Here is a 13214-nt window from a genome sequence, read left to right on the forward strand (position 1 = left end):
CCGAAGTAACGCAGATGACGGAACTTTCAACCATGTTGGACCAAATGTTATCTGGAGTGATGTTCTAGTTTTCAAGTCTTAAAAATGTAGCCAAAAATAATCGATAAATGAGCAGGATATATGCAGATTACCGTGGTAAAAGCCAAAGAACACAGGAATCAATTAGAGCAGTGTTTTTAAAATTAAAGATAAGTATGCATTTTTTAAAGAAAATATCAAATTTAAATCTGGAATACTAAATCTTAGATGAGTTACTGTTAGATAAAAATATATTATTTTAGAATTCGCGAAAGAAAATATTATTAATCATATTTATTTTTTCAGTTTGTTCATACTGACGTCATTAATTCTCATGTCCTATATCTTTAAAAATTGACTCACAATCACAGGGTCAAGGTTTTTAATGTCAAAACAAACACTGTTCAAAATGTGAGGTTAGGCGCACAAATTTAGAAAAACATAATGTTACAATTCAAATCCAATTAATTAAAACAGATGTTACAGCTATCGCAAGACATAAAATGTAACTTTAGTAGGTTTGTACACTAAATGTGTTCACTGTACAGTTATTTGATAAATACTATTTTTTAGGGAATTGGTTCCACATTACATGTGTTTTGTAACAACACTGATAAATTAATTAATAAAATAAACATAGAAGATACTAGAGGAGAACTAATATTTGGAATTAAACCTTTTGGAAAAACAAACTCCTCGTGTTTGGTGGTCCATTTCTATTAATATTTTCTACAGATCAACAGTTCACTCACATAGAAGAAATACACAGAGTTGCCCACAAAGATTGGATCCTGGAAGCTAAATTTATAAATAATGAAACCAAAATCGCTACAGTTTCTATGCAGAACAAACTTCAAATATGGGATAATGCATTAAACTTTTTGGAAACATTTGAATGCCAAGAAAAATGTATTTTATATAGTGCACATATTTGTTATAATGAATATGATAAGTTAGTGTTACTGTCTGGAACAGTTTTTAATGAAGTTTTGATATGGAAAGTTAAACGAAATGAATTCACTAATGTTCCAGTTTTTAAAAGGTTAAAGAAACATGATGTTAGTGAATATTTCTGGTATTTAGTTATTGATTTTTATTTTGTTTGTATTATTTTAGAATAATCTCATGATTTAAGTTGACAGATATCACTCAATAATATCCTAAAAATATGTCTCTGACATCCAACTTTTATCGGATATTTTTTGGCCATACATTATAAAATAAATAGTTTATTTGGTTCTTCAGTTTTCAAATATTGCTTTTGGTTTCAAGAAAATAGTATGTTCTTTTCCTTATCTTCTTTATTACCTTAAAATATAAAGTTTAAGTTATTCCCCTGAGAGATATCCAATGTTCAGATCATTATTCTTGGATCTTGTTAGTTTTATTCTATCAGTTGATCATTTAAATTTGTACATAAACGTTTGGTTCTTATTTTACAATGTGTAGATTTTCAAAACGAATAAATGCCTATTAAGTGCCCTATTAATGCTGTACAATTCTTATTATTTTTTGAATGTATATCTATGTTGTGTATATTGATCTTTATTAGTAAAATTATTTTTTAGGGTGTAATATTTTGCATACATTACAATGAAGATAATGGTATAATATGTTCTACTTCAGATGACCGCTCAGCTATATTGTGGAAAGTAGAAAATACCAATCTCAGTTTAGAACTGAACAGAGAACATCCCAACATATTTCCAATATGCCAAGTTTATGGTCATTTATCAAGAGTATTCCGATGCTTGGTATTAAAGGACTGTTTTATCACTGCTGGTGAAGATTCATTAATAAATATTTGGAAACTAGATGGAAAATTGGCTAGAAAAGTGGAAGCTAACCAAAACAGTCCAATATGGGCATTAGATTTTGATGAAAAAGATAATGTTGTACTTAGTGGGGGAGGAAATGGTGGAGTATATGCATTTTCTCTAATCAATGATATAAAAGAAGAAAAAATTTGTCTTCCAAATAGTGAAAAACCAAAAATTGTTGGTATTTTGTTGTCTGGCAACTTCGTAGTGTTTTCTGAATGTGGTGTTTTATACTTTTACAATAATAGAAGTTGGGTTTCGGTTAAAACATTTGAAGACCTAAAAAGCTATGTGGTTATGAAGGTGTCTAAATGTAAAAAATTGATAGCACTAGCTGGTAAGTCTTAGTAATAGCTTTAAAAAAAATTAAGCAGAACATGTTATACTATGGTAAAAATTAAAGCAAATTGATATAAAAAAGCAAAATTTATAATATATATAGAAAACTTGAAATTTGTGCATTCATACTATGTAGTTTCATATCAGAGAAATTGTACTTTTTATTATTGTTACTCATCAACCATTCAGGAGCAATGCTTATAACATGTTCTTCTTTAAGTGTGTGGTAAACATTGACCATCTTCTTTATTTGTGACTGAGAAGTAGATTTGTTAGTATTTGTTGATATAGAAAGAACACATTTATATAGATTTGTTGTTCTGATATTAAAATACAAAGCATAATATTACAAGATTTGTTAATAAATAAAGATTAGGCAAGTATTAAAGTACTGGAAGAAGAATTGTAGAAACATTGTAGGTATATCTGTAGATAACATGATGGCACTATAAATAATGCAATTGCAAAATGGTGTACATGTGATAAAAATGTAATGTAATCAGTAAAGATTTGTACTTTGGTATTAAACATTTTAAAAGAAAATGAACATAGAATATTAATAGTGAAATACAGTAGGATAATATCACTAAATGAGAAATCAAAAAGCAGACTTATATAACCATAAAATTTAATTTTTGGAAGATTCACTGCAAGATTGAGATAGGATAAAAAAATGGGAGGATACATGAATTCACAATAGACAAACATGCTATTCTTTTCATTTTATCACAAACGCCAGTATCAACAGTAAAAACTAAAATATTTTAAAATGGCATTCTGAGTGACAAAAACTCATATCAAGTAGTTCAGATTCTTAATGATTAATTCAGAGAGAAAAAGTGGAATAGTATGAAAAACTGTAGACTATTGCGAAGTTTCATACTATGTTTTCAGTATTTTAGGCAAAATAGAGGGCCGTAGAGATTAATATAGAGACAGTTATTCCATATTGCATCGAGAAGCAATGGTGATCGCCAACGTCGGATAATTCTGATATTACACGTGAAGAAGAATTTTATTATTTATTTTTCTTATATACTTTAAACACATTCAATAAATTGTTATGTTTGCTCCTAACGCCCCCTGTTGACGTATTTACAAAGCATGTGTTGTTTACTTATAACAAACCTGTCAAATTCAGACCAAATAATCAAATATAAATAAATATCAATTGATAGTAAATTTAATTAGCATATAAACTAAATATATGTTTAAGAATAATAATTGTATTAATATGAAATTATTTTAAAACGAGAATTATTATAAAAATATTGAAACAGATAATTCAATGTTGTTATTAATCAGATGACATGTATGACTTTTATTAAATTTTGAAAATCGTTACGAATCGATATTTATTATCGAATACTTTTTTACTTCTCATTTAATGTCTATATTTTCTTAGTTATTTTTAATGCAGTTTTTAATTTAAATCTTCTTAGAGTAAATATATAATGAATAGAAACAAAGTGACCGAGAGTAGTGAATCAATGACAAGAAGCGCTATTCTATGACGCCACCTTTTACGAGGCCATCTTGTGTCGCTAGTAATTTGGTGTATAATTTGATGCACCTACTGCCAATAGTAACAAAGATACAAACTGTATTAATTCTACTTTATCGTTGAAAATATTATCAAAAACTGTATTTTAAAATTATTATACTTCTCAGTTTTTTGGTTTCTTTCATGTTTATGATTACTTTTTTTTTGCTAATCTATAAAGGCTATCTTGAAAGATAGTATTTCCTAACATGTGATCTGTTATTTGGATCAAATCAGCTAAATGGATCATTTTGATAGATTGCTTGCCATAGTTAATATAAAGACCGCTTTACAGGTCACAAGAAAACTTGCTGTAATTTCTTGCATAACTAGCTTTCATGCATGTCTATTGCAAGGTCTTTATGGGCGATTTTACAGATTGCAACTCGGCTTGCACTTATAAACTTTTGTTTTTTTTTTAATTACTTATTGCTGTTTATTTAACACTATTTAGTAAATTTCGAAATGCCAAGACTATTAAAAATAGCCAAATATAAAAGAAAAAAGGCAGTAGCAGCAACCTTAAGTATTGTTATTGCTGCAGCCAGCCTTTTAGTTACTAATTTAGAACGCCGAGAACGGAGATGGTGGATAAGACCATTGACATTGTGGAAAAATCAAACTTTTAGCAAATTCCCCTAGACTGCATGAAAACTTGCAGAGAAAATGACACCAAACCGATTATTGTGCAATTGCAAGAAGTTGCAGGAAATAATCAGCTGACGATATACTGCGCATGCTCGTAGGCAACTTTCTTGCGTCTTCAGATAAGGTCCATTCGCTCAACTCGGGCATATTTTGACAGATTCATAGCTGGAATCCTACAACACAAAAATTCCTAGCTCACAGTATTAACAGCTTAAATAAACTTTTATTACAGACTTCTTTCATTAAAAAAGGAGAATTAGTATAAATAGTGGAAGTGTATACTAAACCCATAAAATTTTGGGTAGTATATATTTAAAAAATATATTTCAGATGTTATAATTTAACATAACTATTTATTATATGGTTCAGATAAATAAATATTCATTGTTGGTAATTCGTAAAGTTCTATTTTATTTACTACTTAGTTTGTTTACCATTAATATTGGCTATGAGTACGTGTGTTCGGTTGCATAGTAATTTCCAGCCACTTTTAGTCTGTCAAAAAGTAACTAACTTCGCAAAAAAAAATACTTACTAAATTCACTAGACAGTTCGGACTGGGAATAGCGAACCGACTATATAATTGCAAGCTGTAAAACGGACTTTACTAAATTATTTGACCCTCGACCCCAATCCCGAATATTATCTCAGGGATTCAAAGTCATTTGAACTTAGTTTTTAGTGTCATATTAACATGTTCGCCAAGTTTAGTTGAAATCGGATGTACCTTTTCTGAGCTAGAATTAGCAATGATGAGCGGATGAATAGACAATGCAAAATATATATATTTATATTCCATTTGATATTTACATGAACATAGTTATCACTCAAATTTAAAGTCGGTGTCAAATGAAAGCTGTCAATTCGCGAAACAATTTACGTGTATCCTCCAATTTTACTATACTAAAATCACAATCAAGATGCACTAGAAATAAACAAACCAAGACACTTGAATGTTACGAGGAACCTGAATTATGATTTCCAACGTATCAACTTTGTAAATCATGATTTGGGATTCATACAATGTATATACATTGTAAATCATAATTCGGGTTCCTCGTAACATTCAAGTGTCTTGGTTTGTTTATTTCTAGTGCATCTTGATTGTGATTTTAGTATAGTTACCAGTACTCTGATGAAAACAACTTTGAGAACCGCTATTTGAACTTTCATATTTCAGTTTTATATTTTATTTTCATTATGAGCATAAGACTAATGTTAGCGTCGTGGGTTTGAGCCCCACGTTGGGCGAAACGTTTAATTGGGAATCTACATTTATGTAAATTTACTTAAAAATAACCTAAAATATATAAATACATTGTGATTGGAAGTAATTCAAAACCAATTCCTCTTTTTCGTTTTTATTACTCATAACATAACTTTCCATGTCCTCTTCTACTGGTAGCAGTTCTTCACAGCCTAACCTGTGAAGATAGTATGCTGTATCTCATCCTGGACATCCTCTCTATCGATTTTTGAAAGAAAGTTACTCAATACAAGGATACTCAACGGTACTCAGGACTCAGGTATTAAGCGAAACCGTCTGTAGTGGGCAGGATATGTAGTCGGGGCCCTGAAATCGAACATGATAAAAAATATAGCACAGTCGGTGGGAATAAGAAGACGGGGAGACCAAAGCTGAGGTGAATAGACGGGGACACAGAATGCTGAGAAGATCGACCTTGCCAACTAGAAAATTAAAACAGTGAGACAAAGCTTGAGAAGGTCGAGGCCCTTTAAGGGCTGTATGATAATGATACCAGTATCAGCTGCAATCATATGATATTGTTGGCCATTTAAGAAATCTACTTATTCAAAGGAATAAAAAACCTTGTATAATTTCATCTTAATGATCTATTTCATCATTATTTATAACAATTTAGGAATAGATAATACAGGTAACCATTTCCTTAATTTGATACAAAGTTTGGTTATCTATGGAATTAGATTTTTGCTTTGCTATATTGCTTATTTTCACTTGTTTTTTTTTTAACTTTTGCAACATGCTTACATAACAATGACTAGTGATAAAAATATATCTGTCATAAATTAATTAAGAATATGCAACAATGTGGCACATTGTAGTAAAATAAAATGTTTATTTCTGTCAATAACCGAGTAATGTTAAACTCCTAATCGACAATATTATGACTCTCATTTAGTGAAAGGTGAAAGTGACAATAACCGCTTGTAACAATATTGAAATTATTGCTCCCGTCAATCAACAGTTATTTATTACCAAAATAAAAATTGTATTAGTTATTATTAACATATTATATCGTCCGCTTACTACAAATCTCTACTTCCTACCTCCATTCAGACTGATTGTACAGGGGAACAAAAAAGACTTTATTTTTCGTGTTTACAAATAGAAATAAAAAGGGTATGAGGTTATATTTATGTTAAGTTTCTTATAAAGTAAAAACACGAGTGACCGAGGAGGGGAAACATACCTTTCTTATCGTCTACGCACGAAGCGACGGTTTTCAATTTATTTTACTTTATTTTATCGTATTTTATTCTACTCTTTAATCTATTCTAAATTTAATTTATTTTATTAAGAAGAATGCATGGGACTACGTTTACTATTCCACCTAGTCTGTGGTCGCTCGAAGTGTGTAGTGGCGCGTTTCTGATGTATGAATGCTCGTTTATCCTGACACCTAGTGGTCATGCGGTTTCTCCCACATAGAAATTGTTGCATTCATAACGTAGTTTATAGATGCAGTTCTTTGATCTCTCTTGTTAGTTAGGTGTGGTTTTGGACAGAACAGTTCTAAGTGTATTGGTTGTTTTGAATGTTGTGATGTACTTATTTCCTATCTTTTAATTTTTCCGATAAGCCCTTAACATATGGCATTGTTGTCATCTTTAAAACACTTCTTGTAAGCATTTCTGAATTGTTTTTTAGTTATTATTTAATTTATTAGAAGAATTTTTTACCAAGTAACAAAAAACAAATTTGTTTAATTTAATGTTTGTATTTTGAGAACGATTTCCGAAGTGGAAATTGAAACGTCAATAAACATATTTTAACCTTCAATTGTGGATTATTACCATTAAAATAGTCTTCTTCCTTCTTGTATCTAGGCTTTAAAGCCTGTTTCTTCTTCAATATTAGCCTAATAAATTGTTTAAATTATCGCACCATCTTTTTCTTGGTCCAATACTTCTTCGTCCATTTGGTGACATCTCGTGCTATTCGTACTACCCTATGCTCTGCCATTTTACTAATGTGTTCCACTCCTGTTTCCTTTTTGTCACCCATCCATTTATGTCTACTATATTGCATGCTCTTCTTATGTTTTCGCTTCTCTCCCTATCCAACGGACTTTTCCCTGATATTCGTCGGAGTATTTTCATCTCTGTTGTTTCTAGTAGTCGTTTTATACCCTATTCATTCTACAAATTCCCAATCGTCAATAGAACCACGTGTAAGCCAAACAGGGTCGTACTGATGTACGACCTATGTATCATATGATTTTTAAAAATGTTTACTTTTGAAACTGTTAGTGTAAGAATTTCTTGAAATTTAATCATTATATCACAATTAAACTAAACTCTAAAAAATAACACGACCAGTAAATAACTTAACAATAACTATAACATAAATATAACACAATATATTAACTTAAAAATCAACCCGATACAATTAGAATTTAAAATGATCACAAGTTGGGATCTGTAACATGAGAATCTGTCTCGCTTACGGTAATAAATTATATTTTATAGCCTCTTGACGAATGAGACGGCGAATATCAACACGTGCTCATGTTTACTGATGGGAATTTGGTAAACGAATAAACTTTAGATGTGTCAGGTCTTGTCTCCCCCGTGTATGTTAATATAGGTCTAATTGCTGATTTATAGATTCTTGTTTTTGTGTCTTGTCTTAAGTGTTTGTTCTTCCAGATTATGTCATTAAGAGATACCGCCGCTTTACTTGCTTTTAAGCTTTGTTGTCGTATTCTTCAACACCTCCGTAACTAGTTATATCTATTCCCAGATATCTCAACCTTGCTTCCTGCTTTATTATTTTTCCATCAATTTCGATTTTACATCGTAGTGGGTATTTAGATGTCATACATTTGGTTTTTTCTGCTGATATTATCATATTGTATTTCTTGGATGTTGTATTGAAGATATGTGTTAATCTTTGGAGCTCGTCTTCATTAAAATAGTAATTACTTTAAAATGTCACAATAAAATAGCTTCAGAACAATATTAAAAATCTTTGTTAGTAGGTGTTTGTCTTCCTGCAATGCATTTTCATTAAAACAGATATTTTTGGATCTATCATAGAATGATTTAATAAGCCCCTTAAGTGGTTTGAGTGGTAATTTTAATATCTGTTGGTGTTGATTAGTTTTCTTTGGTTTGAAACTTTGGTTGTATATCCTCTTTTGTGATTAACACAAAGATGTGATTCTTAATATAGTATTTTTCATATAAAAATGCGTGCACGTCACAATTTATATAAAGTGACGTCACTTATATTTAAAATTTCCAGAACGTCAGCCTTAGAGTTTAAATTTTCCTAACACAGCTAATAATACGAAACCCATACGGAACTGCTCGATCTTTCATAGTCGTCAACATGGTATAATAATCAGAAAAATATAATCATCATTATATTGGGAATTTTAGAATTACTTATATTGATTAAATAACCAAAAACATTTGTTATTATTAATAATATAAATTTTATGAAATAACTCTTTAAGTCTAATATTCCGCAAAATAATAATTTTAATTAAATATATTCTTCAAATTTTTTGACAGTTCAGCGTGTGGCAAAATTGTTTTAAAGGGTTGCCTCTTTTTTAGAGTATGAATTTTGTTTATGTTTTGATTTCTTACATAATTTGTTCAAAATATATTATATTTTAATAGATTGTATTTATAAATACATATTAAATTTAGATTAATAGCTTTAAAAACTAATTATTGTTGTGTATTGTGATTGTGCTATGCCTAAGCAACTAAATAGTCTGTAGAAAGCTGATAAGCTGATAAGATAGATAATTTTGAACAAGAAATAATGGCGGGACATTTTTACTATTAATGCTCTAAAAGTGGTAAGTTTAAAATTTAGAATGAATAATTTTGTATTAAAATGTTTTCTTATGTATTTTAATGTGTTACAGTAAACTTAAAACTAAGTGTATTTACTGTTAATATAATATTTTGACAAATAGTTGACATTTTAAAAATTTATCACTTACTAACTATTCTGATGTTTTGGCAACGATGTGGGGGTTCTGACGTCGTAAATCTTGAATGACGTTCACGCATTTTTATATGAAAAATACCATAATAGAAATGTGTAAGGCTATGAAATCAATTAATGACAGTGATCTATTACTTTGTAATCATTATTTTTTATTATATTAAATATTTCTTCTATTTACTGATATTTTCTCTACATTTATTATTGTGTTCAAACATTACACTATCCTACAATCATCTAAAGATTAACTTTATTGTTTTATTTGGTAAATGTGTTAAAAGTTTTTTTATATTTTCAGGTTTTATTGGTCAGATATACATCTACAAAGAAAACCAAAATACTTTAGAACAACTTTGTTACTTTCAATCAAATATCAAATCCAGGATAATATCTCTTCATTGGTTAACTTGTGATATGATCCTGATATGTCAGGATGGAGGAAAACTAAAACTACTATATTTAAAACCTTCCGAAATAAGTCAAGTGTGTTCTTTTACATTACCAAAGAGTTCACAAAGAATTTCAACTACAGCAATCATATTTGAAGATACCATTGTAGTGGGCGATAGGAAAGGAAGTCTGCATAGGTTTAAAATTGGACAACGGAGTCCTATACAAACAGTATCGAGAGTTCAGAGCCACCTAGGAGTAACTAACTTAATTACACAAAACAATAGACTGATATCTTTAGGTCGTAATAGTACAATTAAAACTTTTTTAACAGATAAATCTGGTTTATCACTAGCAACTTCGGATAAACTTCCGTATAGTTGGTTGTTAGACATTGTTGATGACTTAGTAATTGCTTTTTCAGGAAATAATTTTGTTGTTTGGAATTATAAGACGAAAAGGTTAATATCGGAAACTATTTGTGGGGGCGGACATCGGTCGTGGGATTTCTCAAAAACAGATGTAATAACATTTTTGTACATAAAAGACAAATTTATAAATAAATTAGAATATAATTTAATAGTAAATAGATCCCACGATATTATCGAACCTTTTCACCTAAACGATGTGAATTCAATGCAAATCATTAGTACTAAATTTCAATATATTATAATATCAGGAGGGGAGGATACTACTATAAGAATCACAGTAACAGATGAACATTTAAGTTCATTTGTGAATAAAATCACACTGAAATCACATCTTTCTAGCATAAGATGTATTACTACCCTTTATTTGGAGCCTACACAACATTTACTATTTTCTGCGGGAGGTAGGGCACAAATAGTTTCTTGGACCTTAACTTTTTCAATAGAAAATAATATTATACATGATATAATTTGCAAAGAAAACGATTCTTATTATGAAGTTATCGATAATGAAGAATCTGAAACCAGGATAATGGATTTATGTGCAATGACATTTCTAGAACAGAAATTTTTGTTTGCAGCTTGCTCAGATGGGTATATCAAATGCTTTTCTGTAACGGATTCATTTAAATTAACACTGTATAGGAATGTTTTTTATAAATTAAAATGCATTTTTAAGATAATTACTATTAAAGTTTTGTGCTGTGATGTACTAGTGACTATGGCCAGTGACGGATGTGTAGTATTCTGGCAAACCGCGGATTTTCTTTCTGGTGTTGAAGATGTAGTTCCTTTTGGAAGTTTGTCCATACACGCCTCGGGTATTAATACAGTTTCAACGTTTCGATTTGCCGCAGATTCTTTTTTGTTTCTCACAGCTGGAGATGACAATATTGTTATGCTAAGTTATTTGAAGTTCAGTGGAAATAAAGAAGCAGGATTAACGGTTGAAATTGTTGATCAATATAAGAGCCCTGGTGTACACTGGGCCCAAATAACAGGAACTTTTATTAATGATCAATTCTTTATAACAGCCTCGGTGGATCAAAGAATACTTTTGTACACTTGGCAGTTAAAAGATGAGCATTTAGAGTGCAAACTTTTGACAAAATATAATACGTCGGTTTCTGATTTGAAAGGGATTATTTGTTTTGATGATAACGACAAAAAGTTTGATTTGTTTGTATATGGATTAGGTGTAGAATTTTTAAAACTTGTAAATAAATGATACTTAAGTTTGTTTGTTTCTTTTATTGTTGTTTTCAGATCCTCCAGACAAGTTTTTACTCCAAGACCTTCGCTTGTTGTAATAATGGGTCTCATGAATAAAACTTACAGATGCTTTTACTTCAAATTAATTTAAGTTTACAGCAATTGCTTTACAACCTAAGCAAAAGCATGTGCTGCACCATAAGCAAATGATATGAATACATTAGCTACACCTATAGCAAAAGCTTCATTTTCTGAAGGTACCTACAGTACAGACTGCGCGTCCGGGGAAATAACACGTGTGGTAATTATTGCGTTTCTAAATAATGTAAGAGTCGTAAGACGTTATAAAAAAGGCGAAAAAACATCACAAATGATTTAAGAAACCTTTTTCGTTTCAACGAAGCAAACGTGCATTGGTTAGTTAACCATTTCTTTGGTGAGGAGAATAAAAAGAAACTAAGTGGTGCATTATTCCACAAAATAGAAGTGTTTTTGGGTTATATAGCTGATCCGGGTTACGAAAACACTAGCAGAAAGAATTGGAATCCGCCCAAGCACTGTGTCAAAACACAATAAATTGCAGAAGTAATGAGAGAAAATCTGGCAAATCAGTTTTCCAATGAGTAAATACGTGAAGCCCAGCCTTTTTGGCAGCAATTTTATTCGTTTCCAGCCGAAATTGGAGTTCTGGATTGCGCACATGTCCGTATTCGAAAGCCTTTCCATTTTGGAGATGAACGTTACAGTCTAAGCGCAGTTTCTCGGAGTCAATCTTCTGCTAAGGGGGTTAGGGCGTGGATATGTTCTATCTAATAAACCGCTGAAATAGATGTGCGGACCTTCTAAAACTAAATCGCACTGAGGATTGTTTCTTGCCCCCCCCCCCCCCATGAATTTAGTGTTTTTTCGCATATTCCTTGACCAGTTCTAATTATGTTTATGTTACACCATTGTCTGCGAGGAAGATTAAATTCCTTCAATCTTTTAGTAGGATTTTCAACTAGGTTGTAATGATTGTTCCACTTGGCGTTTCAATACTGCTCAACTATGAAGTTCGTCATTTGGCTTGCCGTTCTTACCGGTGGTCTTCTGAATTTTATTCTTTGTTGTTGGTCACTTATTAGGTCTTTAATTTCGGCATTTATTGGTAACATCGAGTTGTTTTGATACCTTCCATATGCTTTTAGTGACGCGAGCCGTCTTGTTTCTGGCGGGGCAATGTTGGACAAGACTGGAAGCCAAGCTGGTCTAATAGTGCCAGATATTTGCATTTCTAAAATTCCACCGTGGTGAAGGTAAGTAATTTTCGTGTCTAAGGTGCTAACTATTTAACTTTCAAGTGGAAGATGACCGAACTCCAGCTCCAAATCTACCCGATGCTGAGCAACAAATCTCTAATTCTTCAGAGAAAATGAGCTAAAAAGAAAGAATAATATACTTTTTTACAAAACTAAAATATTTATTCTCGTAATAACAAAAACGGACAAAAATCTACTAAGCTATTTTTTATATAATCTCAAAAATAAACTTAAATTAAAAAAAAATAAACTTAAATTAAAAAAAAATAAACTTTATATTTTCAGCGG

The 13214-nt window shown here is 30.7% G+C and overlaps 1 protein-coding gene across 1 annotated transcript; it reads left to right on the top strand.

The window, feature by feature from the left end:
* Window positions 1-572: 572 nt before the first annotated feature.
* Window positions 573-11656, top strand: LOC140432758 (tRNA (34-2'-O)-methyltransferase regulator WDR6). The gene is made up of 3 exons (XM_072520844.1): window positions 573-1076; window positions 1587-2175; window positions 9897-11656. Exons 1-3 carry the CDS (start codon window positions 858-860, stop codon window positions 11642-11644), a joined length of 2556 nt encoding a protein of 851 aa, XP_072376945.1. The 5' UTR covers window positions 573-857; the 3' UTR covers window positions 11645-11656.
* The last annotated feature ends 1558 nt before the right edge of the window (window positions 11657-13214 follow it).

Source organism: Diabrotica undecimpunctata, chromosome 1, assembly GCF_040954645.1.
Source record: "Diabrotica undecimpunctata isolate CICGRU chromosome 1, icDiaUnde3, whole genome shotgun sequence".
NCBI lineage: Eukaryota > Metazoa > Arthropoda > Insecta > Coleoptera > Chrysomelidae > Diabrotica > Diabrotica undecimpunctata.